Source organism: Sturnus vulgaris, chromosome 2 (genome assembly GCF_052056855.1).
Source record: "Sturnus vulgaris isolate bStuVul1 chromosome 2, bStuVul1.hap1, whole genome shotgun sequence".
Classification (NCBI taxonomy): Eukaryota; Metazoa; Chordata; class Aves; order Passeriformes; family Sturnidae; genus Sturnus; species Sturnus vulgaris.
In genome coordinates, this window is record NC_142244.1 from 23,603,598 (window position 1) to 23,624,139 (window position 20,542).

At 43.3% G+C, this 20,542-nt stretch overlaps 1 protein-coding gene across 3 annotated transcripts; it reads right to left on the bottom strand.

Moving 5' to 3' along the window:
* Positions 1-1,730: 1,730 nt before the first annotated feature.
* On the bottom strand, positions 1,731-20,290 carry CCDC191 (coiled-coil domain containing 191). 3 transcript variants are annotated; one of them, XM_088158921.1, is made up of 15 exons: positions 20,151-20,290; positions 17,731-17,842; positions 16,996-17,174; positions 16,267-16,490; positions 15,363-15,516; positions 13,483-13,673; positions 12,518-12,761; positions 10,759-11,213; positions 10,184-10,278; positions 8,524-8,606; positions 7,389-7,490; positions 6,211-6,354; positions 5,007-5,159; positions 4,464-4,618; positions 1,731-2,991 (listed from the first exon to the last, which is right to left on the bottom strand). In XM_088158921.1, the coding sequence occupies exons 2-15, from the start codon at positions 17,786-17,788 to the stop codon at positions 2,841-2,843; spliced, it is 2,388 nt and encodes a 795-aa protein (XP_088015047.1). In that variant the 5' UTR covers positions 17,789-17,842; positions 20,151-20,290; the 3' UTR covers positions 1,731-2,840. The 3 variants fall into 3 exon arrangements, with proteins under 3 accessions (XP_088015047.1, XP_088015048.1, XP_088015046.1); XM_088158922.1 differs by having other exon boundaries at positions 17,731-17,837; positions 20,151-20,255; XM_088158920.1 differs by having other exon boundaries at positions 17,714-17,837; positions 20,151-20,254.
* Positions 20,291-20,542: the final 252 nt, after the last annotated feature.

Genomic DNA, 20,542 nt, shown 5'->3' on the forward strand with positions numbered 1-20,542 from the left:
CAGGATTAAAGCATTGACATCTGCATCTAGCCAAGTGTTGGAGCAGGAGGAATGCTCTGGTACAGCTGCAGGCTGAAGCTGTTTCCTTGGTCTGACAAGCTCTCTCACATCACCCTCCTGTGGGAGCCTAAATTTGCAAAACACCAAAACATCGTGTCAGGGATTTAGAGGTATCCTGTACATCATCTGGCATGGCCTTGCTTCTGCCAAGGAGGGATGAGTTGTTTCAGCCAAGTGTGGATCAATAGGGAAGTCAAGGGGCTTCTCATCTCCCTTTTGATTTAGACCATGTTCAGTCTGAATTTGCCTGATCCCTGAACATCTTCCCTATCCCTCAGCTGGATCTAGCTGAGCTTCACTTCCATGCTTGCATTGGCAGTAGACCAGGGCTGTCAAAGCACAGCTCCTGGATCTTCTTTTGGCTTCCTGCTGCTGCAACTGTCCAACCTTTCAAAGCAACTAGGAATAGAAGGAAACCCTGGAAAGTGAGAGTATTGGAGGTAAAGGACAGTTTCCAAAGTGTTGACTGTACTTCAAGTTCTTTGGATGAAACGAAGCTTCACATAAGCAGCATTATTTTCATAGATGGTGAGTGGGCACTGAGATGAGTGGGAGCTGTGGGCTTTGAGGACAAAATGTGCACTGCTGGGGAAAAAAATCTCCAGTTTAATAAAGTGGATACACCCCTGAGTAGCCAGTGGTTTGAGACACCTTTTTAGCTGTGCAAGATGCACATTCAATACATAACCAGCCTGTTATTAGGGTCAATTCCAGGCTGTATGTGGGTACATACACTCTACTGCTACAAATTCCTGTTCCTCCTCTTACAGCTGCAGCATGTTCTGTCTCTGGCTGGCTGGAATGCTGCCTTCTCTCCAGATGGAGATGCCTTCTCTTTTTCACCTTTTGTCCTCCAGGTTACTATTGTTCTTAGGCTGTAAATCCAGGTAGAGGGTGGGCCAGAGACCTTCCTTGCTGTGTCCATTGTCAAGCCCCAGTAGGGAGAAAAATTCTAGCAGAAAAATGGGAGTATAAGGGCTGGTTCAGGAATTCCAGGAGCTCGTTGGGCACTACATGGCAGAGACTTCTAGTGGGGAAGAATGTCTTAAGAGCAAGTGGATTGCTTTTAGCACCAATGTGGCTGCTGGCTGCACTGGGACATTACTTTGGGAGCTCAGCACCAGCTCTGCTCCTCCCTGCCTGTTTGGTTCAGTCCTCTGCAAAAAACACTCTCTGCTCTTCCCCACAACACGAGTTATCCAGCCTCTCCCAGCTTGTGCTTCCTCTCACAATCTGCCTCTTAATGCAGCCAGATGGTCTGAGCTCGCCCACACTCCACGCAGACACCTTCAGCTCCCTGTGCTTGGAGAATGTGATCGGCTGACCTGCTGCTGGTCAGGTCTATACCGAGCCTTTGGGAGATGGGGAATGTTCAGGTGTTGCAGAGGATGGCTCTGGAAGGTACTTGGGAGTGACAGCTGTCTTCAGACCTGCACCAACAACTTGCTTGACAGCCTGGCTTTGTGGGCAGGGTCCTTTTCCTGGCCACATCCCTGTCTTCGTGTGGACAAGTTCCTGATGCTAAAGCTCTGGAGCGTGCTGCTATGCTTGGGCACCCACCCTGTTCTATGCCACTTTGTCTGCAGCATAGTGCTGGTCTAGGTCCCTGGCTCTGACCTTCTGTCCAGTGCTATTCAGGTAGCTTGACACAATCTTCACCAACAGCTCAGTTGTATTTGTTTCAGATTTGGGTTTATTGGAAACTTTCAGTGCATATATGGTTTTTTCTAATGTCTGTTAAAAGATAACAGTAAACTGTTGTCTTTCTGGTGTTACTCAAGTACTTCCTCTACTGCCAAATGCTTTTGGAGAGCTTTGCCTATCTGGCTGTGAGAGGGAAGTGATTCCAGCTTCCTGCCTTATGTTGTTGCTAAGACATAGTGTATCTGATCAGCATTACCCTGTCTGCATTATGCTGTGGGTTAAGGTTAAACAGTAGTATGAAACTTTTTTAATCATGCCAGCTTTAGCTTCTGTAAAAGCTACAATCTGCCTTTTTCTCGGTGTTTTGTCTCTTTTTCTTTGAAGTACTGGATCAAGTGAAACAGCCCAGACAGACTTGCATGATATACTCTGAAATATTAAACAGCTTGGGAAGTGTTTATATGACAATTGAGGCTAATAAACTTGGGATCACTGTGCTTGTGAACTGGCCAGTACTGCAAACAAGGCAGCCCCTTGCAAAAGAACCCAGGTTTTAGACTTTTCATATGCAATGATGGGATCTGGATCATTAGCAAATATTGTTTGCATTAACAGCTCTTCCCTTTCCTCCTCCCATCCAAATTCTCCTGGCAGAGTTAGCTAGACACTGTGCTCTGGGTGGCCAAGTTCACAGCAGTGGTTAGGGGTCAGCTGACTGTCAGGTCTGTCTGCCTTCTGGACAAGCTGTCACTCTACAGAGAAAAAGCACCAGGTTCCTGCTTAGGCAAAAGAGGTGCAGTTCAGTTCTGTGCTTCCTTGGATGGAGAAGGATTCATGTCCTTGCTGCAGCTCTGCATGTGAAAATGGCCTTGGCCTCAAACACACCCTATGCTAAGCTTTGGTTATCTGGGCTTCATAGCCAACAGCCAAGACACCACAACAGAGGCTTGAGGGGAACGACTCCATAAAGTGCAATGTGAAACTGTCAGATAAGCTTCCATCTATGCTGTGTTTACAATAGTGACCACAGGGAGCTCCCTTTGACTTAAGACCCTCTGCACTTGGTAAGCCTTCCCCCTGTACTTGTTTCAGTCAGCAAGGAGATAGCACTGAACAGGTCTTGTCTCCTTCCCATCTCATCTGACTCTCTCCTGTCTTGTTTGGAAGTTGGGGAGAATTTCAGCTACTCTCCTGCGTAGCTGGTTTCTTCTTTCTTCTCTTTCCCTTTCCTTTTTCATCAGTAATGGGTACTGCTTCCATGCCTTGAATGCGTTCAGTGTAAGTCTCCTAAAAGAAATTAGGAACACAAGGAACAACGTGACAACGTGCAGATGTGTACATGACATAACAGGCAATCAAAAGAGAACTTCTGTTCAAAGGGGGAATTCAGATCTTGAGGATTTGTCCTTTCTGCTGCTAGTCAGGGCTGTCACATGTTAAGCATCTACGACCATTTCATTGATATGTCAATCATGCTGGGGAAAAATAACATATTGCCCGTTTCTATTCCTTTCTACCAAGAATTTTGCTCTTCTGACAGGATTCATTAGCTGGTGTTTGCTTAGCACTCTAAAGATGAAAGAAGTTTTCTGAAGAATAAACAGGGCCTCTGAAAAAAGTGTCTTTAGGAAAAATGCAGGCTTATTTGGTCCAAACCAACCCCTTGGGAGTGCAGGCAGCTAGGCTCCAATTCTTACCTGATTCTAATCACCCCATCAAAGGTGCCCTTGGCCTGGGTTCCCATATGGGCAGTAGGGAACCACAGTCCTGTCTAAAGAAGTTTGTTATGGCAAGGTCTGAACTGCCTTTTGCATGTGAGGAAAGAGATAAAGAATGATGTCGGGTGATTATGTTCCTAATAGGAGGTCATATGTAGAATGAATCCAGTTTCTTCCTGGGTCTGACTTTCCCCTGGTTCCTCCAATTTGCTGCCTTGTTAATGTCAAACTGCGTACTATTCAGACCTTACTGACACAGAAAGCTAGAACAGGTTTGCTTTACCACATAAGAGGTGAATTTAATTTCATTCTTCCTCTAGGGTGCTGCAGATCCTGTTGGGGCTGTGCACAGGCACAGCCTATTCATGACTGCATGCAGCTACCATACTTCCATGATGAGGCAGGTGAACAGATTTCTGTTTTCTGCTGAACTATCACAGTCGCTTTTTCTTCCTGCTAGAATGCATTTTATGGGACAAGGAGTGGACTGGGTGTGTCCAGCTCCAGTCATGATTGGTCAACTGACTGCTCTAGTTTTTGCTGCCAAGTCAGGCTGATGATGGCATAAAGACTCATTAAGTAGGATTTCTAGTTGATCAACTCTGTATTTTTGAACTAAATCATCTGCTGTGGACAAAAAAATACTATGTAATTCCTACACAATCATTTGGCTTGTTATAATTGTACTTAAAGATTTTCCTAAGGCAGCTTTAAGGAAAAGCTGCATGGCCAGATCTGCTAATCAGCTTAGAAAGTTTCAGCTTCTTATCCTTACTTAGCCTCTCACTGTATTCTCTTTTTTTCAGATTTAGAAGTCCTATGAAGTGTGCCATTGCACTTTCCTTTCTGTGCTGCATGGGAACTTAGCATAAACCTCTGCTGATGCTGTCTGTGCATATCACAGAAGCAAAACATCAGCAGCATAGAAGCTGTTTCATGTGTTCCTGGGGAGCAGCTGACCTGTCAAAAGGTCAGCTAAAATGATCAACAGTGTATATTAAAGTAAAGTAAAAAGAACTGCTAGTAAAGGCATACACTTACTTGTTACTGTGTTCAGTAGCAATCTTCAGCCTCTCCCATAAGGCCCTTTTTTCCTCCATGATATGATCAAACCATACCCAGAAGCACTTCCTCATGAGGCAGACTGTGTGGAAGGTACTTGCTCTCTCCTCCTGAGTAGAGAGATAATCCTTGTACTGGGGAGGAGGACAAAGAAACAGGTGAGAATGGCTTTTTTTCTTCTTTTCTCTCCCAACCTCTGGCCCAATAAATAAAACAGTGCTGAGACTGTGGCAGTGAAGAGTAATGGGCACAGGAGTGGAGGAAAATCAGCAGGGTGCAGGGTGAGACAGTAGATGGTGGAGGAGCAGTGTGTAAGAGAAAATTCTGGGTGGAAGAGAGTGATGGAGAGTGAGAAGCTGAAAGGAGGTTTCTGAAAAAGGGATAATGTTGCTGGAAGGGGGAGACAGCATAACTTTGCAAAGATTGTGCTAGAGGTGACTGAATTGGCACTGTGTGGTTACAGGAAAGTGTGACAGTAGTCAGCTCTCTTGGTATCATTTCTCCATGGTGGTGCAGGCCAACCTTTAGCCAGTTCCTGAAGCCCCATCTCAGTAACATATGGGAATAGAAGTCCTCAGCCCAAGACATCTTCTCCCTGAGATTCTGCTGGGCGTCTTGCAGCCAAGTCATCAGGCATTTCCTCTGCAGACCCAAGCTGTGGTGCCTTTGTGCCACCTGAAGTGAAGACAGTAGAGACAGCAGCTGGTTACCGAACTGGTGACTACCTAAGTATAAAGCCACAGAAAATTGGGTGCACTAGAAAATTATCTCAGCTTTCTGGGGCTGCCCAAATCCAGATTTCTGACAGCTGGAATAACTTACAGGATCCCACAAAGAGGGGTCAGCATAAGGAACAAGTCCAGTCTCTCTATCAGGACACTTATAGAGAATACCCTTTTGAATGAGATGCTCAGTTTAACTGATTGTGAGTGGGGCAGAAGAATGGCCTGTAACAGCTTAGTCCAAGCCTGTCCATAATGCTGACCAGCAGGGTGAACATACGGAACAGCTTGTGCCCATCTACTTTTTCCCAGCTGGAGGCCTGTGTGCATTTGGTGAAGTACTGTGATTAGCTCCAGTTCCAGTGCTTTAAATGGAAGCTTTCCAACTTAGCCCTGGGCTCTCGCTGGATCTTCAGGATACAGCTGAGTGTTATCAGTCCCTCCCTGATAAGGGATGCCGACTCAGTCATGTGCAGAAACGTTTCATTAGCAATATTCCTGCATCAAGATCTTGGAAGCTGCCACTCGCTGTTCTGCACTGAGGATAGGGCCAGGATAGAATAGATTGCTGGATTATCACCTGTAGTGTCCTGCCACTAGCAATGGCCAACTCTGTACCAGCAACTTCAAGAGAGAGTGAAAGCCCTGATGATAGGCTGGGGTTAACTCCTGCAGCTGAAGTTGCTTGGTGGCATCTCACTGATAAGCTTTGCTAGGGAGTAAAAGAACTGGCAGGCACATGTCATATAACTTTTTTTTTTTTTTTTGCTATTTAATCAGCTATAAATGAGGATGCCATCCCTGCGGGTTTTTAATGGCTTTTCATGATGAATGTCAGATGGGCTGATTTAAAGAACTAATACAAGGCAGGATATGCAGGCAGAATTTTTGCTTTTTCTCTCTCTACCTGGCCTAAAAGCGTATTAAGGCTTCTGATAAGTGCTGCATTTACTTTTCCCCATCCTCCTATGGTACCAGTCATTTCCTTTACCCTCAGTGCTTACCACTAGGTTTTCCTTGGCTTGCTCCCTCAGCCTTTTCCATGGCACTACTCCCAGCTTTCTGAGAAGGACCTTCTCATAGTGATCTCTAGCCTTTTTCTGGAGCTGCTGCTCTTTCTCCAACCTCCTCTGCTTCTCCAGTTCTTTCTGCAATACAAAAAGCAGTAGTGTTAATTCCCTCAGGATGAAGAGGATATTAAGCAATGACAATAGATTATCATATTGGAGTTGGAGGGTCTGACCTGACAGGAAATAGGGATCTGCATCATGTTTAGCACTGCAGATCAGACATGACCCCATGCAGTAGAACTGGTGTCCTAAAGCAAACTGTCTTCTCCTGGAAGCTGATGGTATTCCTGGACACTCCCTTGGGCTGTGTATCAGCACTGCAGTTTGGAGTTACAGTAACTGACATGTCACCTGTGACTACCACAAGTGCTGATGTAGCGGAACCTTCTTTGATGTCCAAAACATGTCCAAAAATGATTCTGAATTTATGCATGGACCCTACCACTTAATCTAGCCTAACAGCAGGGGAGGGATGTGGGTATTTTGTAACTGTATAACACTACTTTTGACTGATACTCTGGGATGAAGGTAAAATGTTCTAAAACACTCAATCCAAGTATAACAGTAAGTTGTAGGTTGAATTCCTGTAGGATTTCAAATGTGGTATTTGGGTTATTAGGACAACTCATTTCCAAGTAACAATAATGAAGTGTAGCTATTCCTAGGTTAGCTCTAGGAGGAAAAAGTGCCCTTGGATGTAACTGTCAGGTTTGTTTATTTCTGAATCATGTGTTTGTGACTGGTGTCACTGTATACATTGGAGGGGTTACAAGAATGGAAGGAATGAAAGTAGACTGAACATGCTGTCACTGTGAGGGGCTTATGTGGCTGTATCTCAGCAGAGAATGTCCAGCAGCTGGGACCTGTAGTCTTGCTGAGGAGACAGACAGGACATACTTCATAGCATGTCTGGGAGACAGCCCTTCCCCTAACACTACCAGAAAGGGGGCAGATTGTGAGTCTGTATTGTGGGTGCTGTGCTGTGGAACTCTGCTCTACCAATGAAGAACTTCAGTTCACATTACTCTGGCTGCTGACTGAGTACCAGTGGGTAATGGATCTTCTTCCCTATCCCTGCTAAAGGGGAAGAAACAGGTGAGGCATTTGGTCACCAGCTTCTGCTGCCTTCTCTCCTTCTGGCGTTTTTCCCGCTGTGCTTCCTTTTCCTCGGCTTCCTTCCTCTGTCGTGCTTCCTCTTCAGCCTTCAGCTGGGCCTTGAAATGGAGAAAGGTGAGATTCAATTTGTTTCATGTGATCTTTTCCATGAACACAGATCTTTAAACATTCCTAGTATTCTTCTAATATTGACCAGCACCTGAAACTTCAGTAGGTGAAGTTTCACATACATCTGTGCTCAAGCGTGAACTGTGGAAGGGACAGGGAGGAGGGACTGTTTTTTGTACTACCTATATACATATCTGTAGCTATCTGTTTTTCTGTGTATGTACATGCATTTTTCTTGGCCCTAAGTTATAGTATTTGTCCACTCTTCCTCTAAAACAATGTAAACCATACACCAAGTCATTTATTGAGAACTTGATTACTGAAGTCAGTTCTGAATCCCTAGGCTCTGCTCTCAAGTTTCATTTCCACATGTAAAGCAGCATTACAGGTACCTAAATATTTCTTTCCCCAGATACTGAAGATCACACTTCCTAATCCTAATGCAATTTACCAGCAATGTTTTCAGTAAGGGTTTAATACCCTGACTTGAAGAAGGCACTCTGTTGGATGTGTATCACAGAATTTGTGTATTAACTATACAAACATTGTCAGTATCTTCCCTCTTCAGCAGAGATTTGCTAGAAAGATGCAGATTTTTACTAGGTGAGACTGCATGTCCTCAAGCTGCATGTGACCAGAGAGGAAAGGTAAGGAGGGGAACCCCACCACTGCCACGTCTCATCAAGTGGATCTCTGTGTACACTTCCACCCTTACCATTCTCAGCAAAGACAAGCTATAGTCATGGGGTAGGTGTGAAAAAAGTGTTGGGGGTGGCAAGGAAGGCTGCTTCTTGAACTGTAACTTCAAGATGAAGTGTCCTTCTATGATACAGCAGGGCTGATGCTGCAAAAGCAGCCATAACTTCTTTTGATGTGTGATGGACATTTGCTTTCTCACACGTCATAAAACTTCTACTTGGGATCAAAAGCATTTTTACAGTCCCTGGCTCTGGAGTTAAATCAGCATTTCTTGTAACTGAAATGATGTGAAAGACACTTTATTTCATTTTCCGCTTCCCTTACCAATTTTTCCTCTGCTTTTTGTTGTTTAGCTTCTTCTATTTTCTTCTTCTGTTCTGCCCGCTGAATCGCTCTCTCCTCCATCCCTACAGAAACAAAGGATATAAAGCTTAGTGGAAATGAGCTATGGTGTAATTGCAGAAGTTTGGTGAACAAGGATGCATCACTCTATGCCAGGCCCCACTGCCCTGGCAATGCCAGCACAAATGGACTTGCTTCCTGCTGCCCCTTGCAGCCACAGTGTCAAACAAGGAACCTATGAAGTTTGTGAGATGACTCAGGACATGGCAATTATGTTGTCTCAACCTTCCTTAGTTGACAGTCAGAACCATGAGGCTCAGTTATGAAAGAAGCTGTGTTCAGAGGGTTTGTCCCTCCCTGCCTTTCCTGACTGAGGGCTGCTGCTCAGGGCACATGATTTAGCAGCAATTGCTCTGAGGTCTCCAATAAGCTCTAAGTGCTTATTTAAAAGCAATTTCATGACAGCATGATTGTCACAGGGACAAACAGTACTTGGTCCCACTAGTAAGAAAACTACTGCTTAATGCTTCTTTTGAAAGGTGAATTGCAATGGAGTGATCTTGCTGGTCATCAGCAAAAGTGTTACATACAGAACATGCAGAGGAGTTGGGAACCTGTGCTTGCTTCCTCTGCAGTTGCAAACAAAAGCACAGGCTAGAGCAATCAATAACTGGGAGGTATTGAAGTGTTTTCACCACTGTATGTTTCCTCAGATTTTCTCCTCTCAGCTGTCCCAGGATTCTCTGCCAAGCAAAAACCACTCAGTGATAACTTCTTCACTGATTTTTTTTTTTGGGGATCTTTAAACACAGGTATTTGAATGCTCTGAAAAATATGCTTGCTGTCTCTAAGGTGTGCAGAATTCAGGTAAATCAGAGTGAATGATGGCTTGGACTAGGTAGCATTGGAGCTGAACAGAGGTAGTGAAAGACAACTATTAATGCCCAACTGTCATGGCCAAAAAGGTCTGCTGGTCCCAAAACTGCTGAAACATCACAATGATTATATTCCAGACAACCTTTCATGCAGACTACCCTGCATTGATACAGAAGAACTTGTCCTAGGGATATAATAGAACCCTAATGCTAGTTTACTGATGAAGAGGCTATGCTGCATGTTTATTGTGTTCCAGTGTGGCCAGAGAAGGGGGGATATCTTACAAAAGGCAGGGATCTGGAGTTCTTTCCCCAGCCTGGCTACTGTTGTCTCACAAAACCTTGGCTAGGCACTTAATTCCCTCTGAAATCTCAACACCTCTGTCAAAGCTGGATGAAAATGACTGACTAGTTTATGTGTTTCTTGGATGTATAACGAAGGGAATGAGACTGATGGCACAAAACCCTGTACAGCTTCTCTGAGTCGTCACAGAAGAGACAACCACAGGTGTTAGGAGTAACTGCCACAACAGTGTACTAAGTATGGACATGAGGGGTTTGCAGTGTCCCAGTTTTTACAGATGCCTGACTTGGAGAGGAAGACAGCTCACCCTCTCCTCTCACAGCACTCGTCAGACTGGGAAATAAAGTGCAGAATTTGACTTGCACAGTATCATCTACCAGCAAAGCTGAGGCAAAGACAGACATTTCCATACAAACTGTTGAGAAAAGTGGTCTGGAATGGTGTTTGCTATCTAGAACAATACCTTTCAGTATGGGATGAGGTGAGGTCAGCCAGCTGGAGGGCCTCTTGCCTTGCATTGCTGCCCTTGTGTTTTCTGGCCCATGAGAATCAGGTGGGCTATGAAAGAAAAGAATAAGGAAATTTTCAGTGAATGTGGTCAAACTACGTCTCACACCTACTACCTATGGCCTTGTAGTTTCTGTTCTCCATTGTGCTGCGTTATCCCTGATACACCTTTCTTCTGCTTGAAACGGGACTCCTTTGCATCCTTGCAAAGGAACTGAGTTCCTGGGCTCCTGCATGGTCTGAAATACAGAGGATGATGTTCCTTTTTTTTTTCATAACTAAATAGACCCTTTCTGCTACTGTGGGTGACACTGGTGTTGCTGTTTCTAAGTGGATCCTGCATGGATCACCTGATGGTGAGCCAGTGCAGGGAGGGAGAAGAAGAGAGAACTATGGCCTGGTCTGATACTTCCGTTAAGGCTAAGTCACAACTGAAAAGTATGACTGAAATGTGCCTGGTAAATTCTGGCTCAACTCGAGTGGGAATGAGACATGATGACTAACTGACCCTGCTTTATTGAGGGCATATACCTCAAAGGTATTGTATTCTTGCATCTGGATTGATTTTCCTTCCTGGTTTGAGAAACAGAATTGTTAAACGTCTGGGTTACAGCCATAGCTTGTGCTGCCTCTTCTTTATCTCTGCTCATCTTCTGATTTTCCTGCAGTTTAAGGATCAGCTCTTGCTGTTTCTGAAGCTGCTGCCTCTGCTCCTCAATCACACGTTGCTGGAAGGCGTGACGGTGCTCAAAACGATTACCATAAGCAGGAGATATGTCTGGATTGAGTGCCTGAAACTGCTGGAGGACTGTGGCTATCTGATTCCTGTACATAGCCTGGTCCTGGGCACTCAGGGCTGCATGTTTAATGGTAATCTCCCAGGCAAATTTGGGTTTTCTGCAGAAATGAGATGTATGAACAACATCCCAACAAGGCTGGTCTCTGGTCTGACCAGGCTCTTTCTGTATGAAGCAAGTTTCAGTTGGCTAGGGGAGAAACAAAAAGAAATTAAGAAAATTTGGCATTGATTAAAACCAAGCACTCTTCTGCCCTTCCTGCATAGCTTTTTTTTTTTAATGTAAATCTAGTGAGATGCCTGAGAAGTAGGGTAATCTCAGCTATGCAATCTTTATCCAGTCAGGCCAGAGGGGCCCCATTATGCACAAAATGGAGGCTGTGGAAAAGAACTCTTAAGAAGCTGAGTGCCATTTCACCAGAAGGAAGAAATCCTTATTAAGTAAGAGCTTTGGCAGGAATGCATCATGACTATTTTGTTAAGGAGCATGTCTTAGGACATCTCATTTCTCAGGGATTAGCACACTCTTTTGGACTGTGTTGTCCCTGTTCAGTGCTCAGAGGGAGAATAAAACTAAAAACAGTTGTTGAAGTGATCTACATAGCTAATCTACTGAACAGTGCCCTTTTAGATGAAGAAGGTACTGCTCCCTCTTTTCCAGCGTTGATAAATGTCACCACAAAACAGCAGGGAATGAGGCTGCACCTTTGTGACACATGGTCATTCTCTGAAGAGGCATTGGCTATAAGGTCTGCTTTCTGATTCCTAGGTCAAACACCAAATTTCGCCCTATTCCTTGAGCACAAATTTTACCAGTGCAGCAGAAGAAAAACATGGGCCTACTAAGACAGTATAAGCACTGAAAGAAATCAACATTTGCTTACACTTAAGCAAACGGAAAGCCTGACCTGTAATATGTGTGTGTGAGCTCTAATACTAACATTAGGGCACTGATTTGGTACAGCTTTTTATAGACCGAAGGGAAGGTGGGAATCCAACCTGACAAATGACAGTTTAAGGAAGCAACCTCTGATTCTCCTCTCTTACCTTCCTGTGATATGCATTATCCTGAAACAGCCAGTGACAACCTTTTTTCTTCCCCATAGTTAGAAGCAGGAAAGCTGCACTGGCATGAAAAATATCTCTTGTCATGTAGTCAAATTATTCTTTTTAAGTCTAAGCTGGCATCAAAGATGTAACTAATCTCCCAGTAAAAGTGATCTGGGGGTGGGATGCTCATTGCGACTCAAGAGTACATGAAGGGTTGTTCTTTGGCAGCACTAGTGATTATTTTTAAAACTCATCCGTTGTCCTTCACATTTGCCTCCGATTTTTAGACGTCTCTCCTAACAGTTGCAGGCAGGTATTTGGGGGTCATCCTGGGAAAGAAGCTTTCCTCTGGGACAATGTACTCTTAATTTCAAACTGCATAAAGTAAGTACTTTCTAAGAATACTGCTATGCCAATAGGCAAAACTACCTGAGAAGGATTTACCTCGTCTTGCTGTAACTCTTGATGATGATTTACTTCTGTCCCAGGCTTGTTAACCTCCAGTGGCCTGTCCCCACCTTTCCCCAGTGACACAGCCTCCAGCAGCTGTTCCATCTTTCTCTTTGTCTGCTCCCTCTTCATCTGCAGCTCTTGCTTTTCTGTCTCCACTCGGCTCCAGTGCTGCCAGGCCAGAAAGCAGTAGCGCAGGAGGTGTCGCTGGTTGTGCTCCACAGCCAGTTGGGTTTTCCTGAATGAGAAAGCATTTGTGTTATGGCAGGAGTGAGGCTTCTGCCTAGGCATGAAGCCATATCATTTCCTGAGTCTTTTTGCTGCTTAACTCTAAAGGCCCTCTGAAGCTGTACAGAGCTCCTCCAAGGAATGGGAGGGCAGAAAGGATTCTGAATTAAGTTTCACTAGTTCACACTTTGCAATTTCCTGTGGCATCTCTGGGATGCAGGACAGCTGCAAAAGAGAGATCGTGTTACCTGGCCAGCTGCATATGGGGAAGTGGCAGTGTCTCACCACTGCAGCCTGCAAGACACCTGTGAACGGAAGTATTTTCTCTGGATGATAGGGAATTCATCCGACAGCCTCCTTAATGAAAGGCTCTGGCCAAAATGATCTCTGCTATACTCCTACTGAAACAGCAAATATATTAATCAGGAATTAATTTGGCAACCCATTTTCTCTGGAGTCCAGACCAAGCCAGGGTGAGTTTTTTAGGAAAGATACCTACAGAGATTGAGACACAGGCTTGTTGCAAAGTGTTAAATCTCTTGTTTATATTTGTCCTCCTTTTCATCTATGCCACAACACCTCTGGCAGACTGCAGGCAGTGTAGCAATTTTCTCAAAAACCTACTATTTCCCTTCTGCTGGATAACTGCCAAGCTCCTTTTACAGTCCCTGATCACTGCTCTGCCCAAGTACGGCTGCAGTAGGAGGAATTCAACAGTAAAGGGTCACTACCTGTTTTGATCTTGGAGATGAACTTCCAATTGCTGTGTTTCCTGCTCTACTTTCTGGGCCCAAGTATAGTTTCTCCAAGCTCGTAGGGCCTTCAGTTGGCATCTCCAGTCAGCAAGGGCTCTGGCTTTTCCTATTTTAATTCTGTGCTCCAGAATGACTTTCAGCCAAGCAGAGAAATGTTGTTGCAAGCACTGCACGGGAGAGTTTCAGAAAACCAATGAGCAAGATACAGCCTGTCACACAAATACTGATCCTCTCTACCCTTTGCCTACTCTGGCTTTCCTTTTTGAGATTCTTTTCAGAATCCTCGTTTTCAACAACTATCTTGAGGATTGAAAAAAAACTGTTGCAGAACATGCAAGTCTTCTACAAAAAGCAGAAAGGGTCTAGAAAGAGACATCATATCAAGGGGCTCTGTGCTTTGGAGTGAAATGCACTTAGTTCACCAAGTATAAAGGAATTAAATGGGTGAGGAACATACAATTTCTAGAGAGAGGGAAAATATTTTTAAATCTAGAAAATGTCTAAGATGCTACAGGTAAGAACACATCCGTGAATAACTGCTGCTTTTTAAATTTTTTTTTAACTTAGACAAAAATCAAGACACTTCCTAGACTGAATTTATGACACAGCCTCAGCTCATTCTCGTTCCAGCAGGAAGCCAAACCTTTCCCCTATTGTGTAATTAGACTCGCTGCCTTTGGGAGCGATTTACAATTTACATTGTACAGAGCAGCAATTGCTATCTAATCTATCCCATAATTCTAGCCCTGTCACTGCAGACACTGTTCATTTTGATCCTCCAAGTGGGTCAACTTACAGGACTCTGCTGTTCCCCTTTTGTCATAGTGCCTTGTGTTAATTGCATTCCTCTCTCACTGAAATCTTCAAATGGAGACTTACAAAAAGGCAATGCATTAGCTATTTCTTTCTGCTTTAGGAAAGTAATCAAAATGTCACTATTGCTTAGCTCAGCCAAGCTGTGTCTTCTCACATTATGCCAGTCCTGAATTGTTCTGTGGTTTCATTCAGGCTTATGTTCACAGCTTAGACTGTTGGAGAGAGGTTATGTACTGCTAAACAGCAGCCAAGCCCAAATCCAGCAGATGGGCAGATGGATTGAGCTGTGAGGAGAATCACCATAAAATCTCTTCTGCTGAAAAAATCCCTAGATGTAGATATATAGACATCAACGATGATGACTGCTCTATTAATTTAAAACATTATGTGATGGATGGTATTCATACCTGCACTCAGGAAATTGATTTCCTTTGCTGAGACTGCCCACATAAAATTACTCAGTACTAAAAGATCACTCTTTAGTTGCAAGTATTTGATACACATTTAACCCAGAGCTGACCATGGTACTAGTATAATGAAGGTGAAACAAAGAGTTTCCTACTAGGAATTATTAAAGTTTTTTTGCCTCAAAAGAATTGTTGCAGTAATACAGAATATCCTACTGCACCCAAGGGGAAAGGGATCCTTGAGGAACCTGTTACTGTGGATGTGCTTGCATGCATCAATTCTCAGAGCCATAGCTCAAAATTTATCCCAGGCTGCAGTATTCCTCTTTCTTCTCCCTGTTCCTGAACCAGAGTGTGCAAGGCAATCTTTAAAATGCCTTCCCATGCTCACAATAAGGGCTTCTCAGGCTTTTTTTTCTGCCACTTTCCCTTTTTATTTCCTTCCTTGTGGGAAAACAAATCTCACTCTGCTTCCTCCTCTGCACATCTCCTTATTTCTTGATTGCAGAAGCCTTTATAGTCTCATCTGTCTGGAGAGTCATGTCTTTTCCACAATTCTAAGTGAAATGTCCCACTGAATACACTTGAGGCACAGGTATCTCAGAGTCTCAGAAAAAGAAAGGTGATGCTCACTCTCTGCTTACTGGTGTGAATCCTGTGCAGCAACTCCTGAGTCTTTCTTTGTTTCTCCTCTCCTTGCTCTTCTCTCTTCAGGATCAGGGGTGGTGACACAGCAGACACCTCCCACATTGATGGCTTCTGAGTTTTTTCTTGTCTCTTCCCCTCCCTGCAAAGTGAACAAATACACAGATCTAACACCATGATATACAATCTAATACCTTCTCTTTTTGGCCAATTGTAAGAGAGCCACCTTTACAGCTTTAGGAATTTGCTGATTATTTTAACCTGTCCTCTTAAAAACCACCTCTGTAATAGTTTGAGGTCCCAGAGATTAAACAGTCCGGTGCATTTCCTAAACACAGAAGGCAGAAGAAAATAGTAAATTATTTCAGTAAATATTTCATTAAAGGACTGAGATTTAGGATCTCAGGGATCCCTATAAGTGACATCTCTGCTCAAGCTCAGCAGAAGAAAACTGATGTCTGCAGAATTCTCAGCCAAGAATGCTCTTTATTCTCTCATAGTAGAAAAAGTATTGCAAGTGCTAGACTTTCAATACAGACGTTTTTTCTTTTATTTTTTTCTGTGTCCTGGCTTTCATGTGGCATTAGATGCTAACAAGGCTGGATGTAGCCACAGAGTTGATGGAGAGAATGCTCAGTGGTGCAAACACACTGCTACTTTGTGATTCAGTGCACATACTGTAATGGCTGAGGGGAGGATAACACTATTCTTAGCCCACCTTTCCATTAATGAAAAACTCTGCCACTAATGTTGGTAATAGAGGACTAAAAGGTTTTGGGAGAGTTCAAAGTCAATAACAGCTGTTTTGTTAGGGATCACCACCACTCTTGTATTTAACAAAAGGACCTTATAAGTGGTTTTCATCTCTCCACACCCCCACACCCTTCCTTACATTCTCCAAACTTTTGCCGTGGTGTGCTTCTTCTTAGCCATTTCCTTTCGCAGCTTCACTATTTCCCTCTGGATCTCCTCCTCCTCCTTCTTAGCTTGCAAGGCCTTCCTTCTGTCCTCCTCCTGTGCTTGGAGCCTGGACTCAGACAGAATTGCTTTCTTCAGGGACTCTTCTTGTCTCTTAAGCTCTAAAGCCTTCTGATGCCTCATTCGGTTTTCTTTCACCTGGGCAGGAGAAAATTGGCAAAAGTCAAAGCAAATACCAAAGGCTGAAGAATCTGAAGTTCACTGTACACTGCCAGGGTGGGTCACAATCCACCTTTCACAGCAAGAAACCCTATCTGTAGCAGGGACTGACTGGAGAGATTGTACTCTTGACCAGCAAAACGCTCCATGTAAAAGGCTGAAATTGAATCAATATTCCTTAATGGGAGCAAACTCAGAACTGACTGCTGTGGCAGCTCTTCCTGTCAGTCTTCAGAAAAAGGGGGAAAACCTGAAGAGTTTTAGTGAAAGCTGACTGTGCAAGCTACTGCTGAATAGTGGATGTGCATATGGAAATGCAGTAAAGTTTCAGCTGAACTGTGGGAGAGTATCTTTGGGTAGTTGCTTCTAAATCAGAGATTATTACAGGCTCTAAGGAAATACTGGGGAGGTATCACCGAGCATTTACTCTAATCCTATAATCCTCCACCTTATTCCTTTTAACTGAGCTGTCTTGCCTGCTCACCTGCTTGTGTCTGAGCTCCATGATTATTCGTGGATCTTCAAGTTTTTTTTTTTCCTTGATCTCTTCAAGTCTGAAGTGTTTCATTATCCCACAGTTCACAGCTTCACTCTGCAAAAGATGCTGGAGGTATTTCTGGACAGAGGAACTTTCCATTTCACATTCCAGATAGCTGCACAAGTCTGAAATGAGAAATTCAGATTATCTCAGGCTAGTCTGAAACGAATAAACCCCTCTGTCTCAGATCACAAAGCCTAATACAATTAAAGGGATCACTTCCCCAGACTGTGAATGCATTTCTGATGAACATGGACACACTGACTGCACTCTACTTATCCCCAGAGTCTTAATCAGTCTCCCACTGAACATGCTAGAGCAGTAACAATGTTTCATCCACTTTTTACTGTCATGCCTCTGAGCATCTCAAATGGCTGTATAAATTTGACAGGCCTGAAAAATACCTGTTCACAAAAGAAAAAAAGGTTCTCTCTTACAAAGGGAGACATTGAATGTTTATGAGGTGCATTTATGCAGCCCTACAGCAAGATGCTGTAAGATCTGGGGGACAAAAATCATCACATTTAATCTTATTTCTACTGAGTTCACCGTCCTGGCCTCAAAACAACTGTTACCTTTCAGTCTGACAAACCATAAGGCCTGACCTCCTTCCCTAGCACAGCCTCAGTGAGGAAACCAGAGCTCATACTTGCAGTATTCTCACCATCAAAGTGCTCATACTTCGGAGGGGCTGCAGAAGGCTCTTTCTGAAGGACAGAGTCAACTTCCTCTTCTCCATCACTCAGCTCCAGTTGCAGTTGGGACTTCATCCAGTTACTGAGCAGCTCCTGGGCTACCATGAAGAAAGGGATTGATGATTTCACTAGCTTAAAAAAACGATATGGCTCAGTGTAAACTAATAATAGTCTGGGATAGTTATATCACGTGCTAGGAATGACTGAAACCTGATCTGCAACAGAAAATGGAATAAAGCTAATAGTTCTGTTCTTATCTTCTTGATCTGTAAAAGAACAGAAAGAGAAGGTGGCAAACTTTTTCCCTGTTGGGTATATCAGAAATTAATTCTTCTCCACCTCATTTTTACTATGACTCTGCAGGCATTTAGATAATTTCTGATTATTTTTTAGCTTTTATCAAGGAGATGGGATTCACATGAAGTAGTTCATAATTTATATGGCTTTCATTTGTTTTACCACTGCACTTGCAGATGGTTTCCACATGTACAGCCAGGGCTGTCATATGCTAAATTCAAAAGAACCACTGTTTGGGCAAACTTCTGTTCCATGTGGACAGGTTAACCCTTTGCAAGTACCACAGAAACAACTGGTGAGTCTAATTACAAATCTATCAGGTGGCAAACTTCACCTGGGACTCAGGGTTAAGACTGCAGCTACAGGAATGTACCCATGATGGATATGGTACTCCTCAGTGAGCTCAAATTCCTAATGAACAACTGGGTGTGAAGTCCAATGGACTGTTTGCATCTCTGTTCTTCTGTGGAAAAATGAAAAAAATCCTTTTTCAAGAGTTTCTTCTCAAAAGCAAGGTCAACTCATGTGTCTGCTGTCTCGACAAACCAGCTGGCTTTGATGCATGGGTGGCCAACCTGCTCCTGAAGCAGGACACAGGGCTGTAAACTGCAAGGCATCAGAAGCAGCCCCACGGGAAGGAGAGCCATCCTCAGCCATCCATGCAGTGAAGATGGACAAAGAGCCAGGATCTCAGCAGCCACTCCAGCAGGAGTCATTACACAGCGTAAGACACACAGTCAATGGACAGGAACAAGCAGCTGCTCCAAATACCTACTTCTAAGACAAAGTGAAGATGCTTCCAGTATTTTTAAGGCAATAAAGCCTTTTTCAAACTTTGTTTGAAAACGGTGAGTGTTTTGAAGAAAACATAAATCTAATGTTTGTTGTCCTTCAAATCACTTTTATTCTCTTTCATAATCTCTACAGCCAGATCAGGAACAGGGAAATATATCTGATAATAGAAAGAAGAATGAAAAACAACTTGCCACTTGGGGAAGGGTTACTTTTTAAACTGGGATTTATGGTGATCTCTTAACTAGAGTAAAAGTCTTCTGGCACTTCTCTTATCAATATCTTTCTTTACAAGTGGGCTTTGTGTAGTTACTACCATTAAGTATTGTAATAATGGATTCCAGGTGAAAGAATTTTAGTTGAGCTAGGAACAATTCTGAAGGATTGGCAGCTGCAAAAAAGAAAATCCTAGCAGAGAAGGGCAAACAAAAATAATAAAAAAATAATAAAGAAGTATGAGGAAAGCAAAGGAAACCTTTCAACCAAAGGAAAAGAGAAGGCTTTTCACCACAGCAAAGACAGCTCCTCTGGAGCCATTGGCTGTATAATGCATTCAGACGTGCACTGCAAGCAGGTAAGTGTATTCCAAGTTGAGCCCTTGATGATTACAAATGAAAAAGCTGACTTCCTGGATTGAAGTGGATGCTCTTAAGATGTGTCATCATCTTGTTCTGTAATGCTGACTTTTCATTCTTAAAATAATGGTTAGCTCACTTTTTAAAATTCTGTGTCCTATCAGCTTTTTACACTGCAGACATATTTCTAGCACTGATGGGTGATAATTTCCCTCCTTTTTGTTTTTTAAATCTACCACAGCTTTACTTTCAAACTGCAGCAAGCACTTTTGGCTGCAGACTTTAGAAAAGAAATATTTAGTTAGGTAATTAAGAGGAAAATTTTGCATGGGAATCAAAACCACATTGATATTCACAGATGTGAAATTTACACAGAGCAACTCCATTTCCACAATCAATCTGCTATCAGAAATATGTCAGGTAATTTCACCTGGTTTCCTACAGCACACTAACTTGTTTTTGACCATACAGGGTATCTTCAAGGGCAGTTCTTATCCTTGTCTTGACCTGGTATCTCCAGTAGACAGAGTTTATCCTTCTCTCAGGTATGCCATTTAAGATCTGCCTTGAACTCCAACAAGTGATCCTTCTTATGCCTTTCTCCATTAGAGGAAAGACATCTTACTATAAACTGTTTCTTGTGAACTCAAGCTTTGCAAGAGCCTGTTCAGGTCAGAACCACAAAGCTGGATCACGAACAGTTCATTTTAGGCATCTTATGGCAAGCAGAATTTTATCTCACCTTCCTCACAGAGCTCACGATGAACTTGCAGACATTCTGCAGTTTCCAGGCTTGTCACAGAGCCCCAAGGTCTCTGTGGACACCGTGACTTTTGAAGGGAAAAAGCTTCAGAGACAGCATACTCAGAGGCTCGGTCCACTCTCTTAAATTAAAGAAAGGAAAACATTTTTAAGGATATTCATTTTTACACTTCCTGTATCCACATTTCTCCTCCAGAGAGCAAACATCAGTGGGAATGTAACACAAAACAGCACAGCTGTTATAAGGAATAGATTTGTTTTGAAATGCATTTCTACAACTGATCGATTGCATAAACTAGACTTAGAAGTCATTAGGCAATAAACATTCATTTGGCAATTAGTGCCAAACAATGGAGAACACAGAGAGAATGG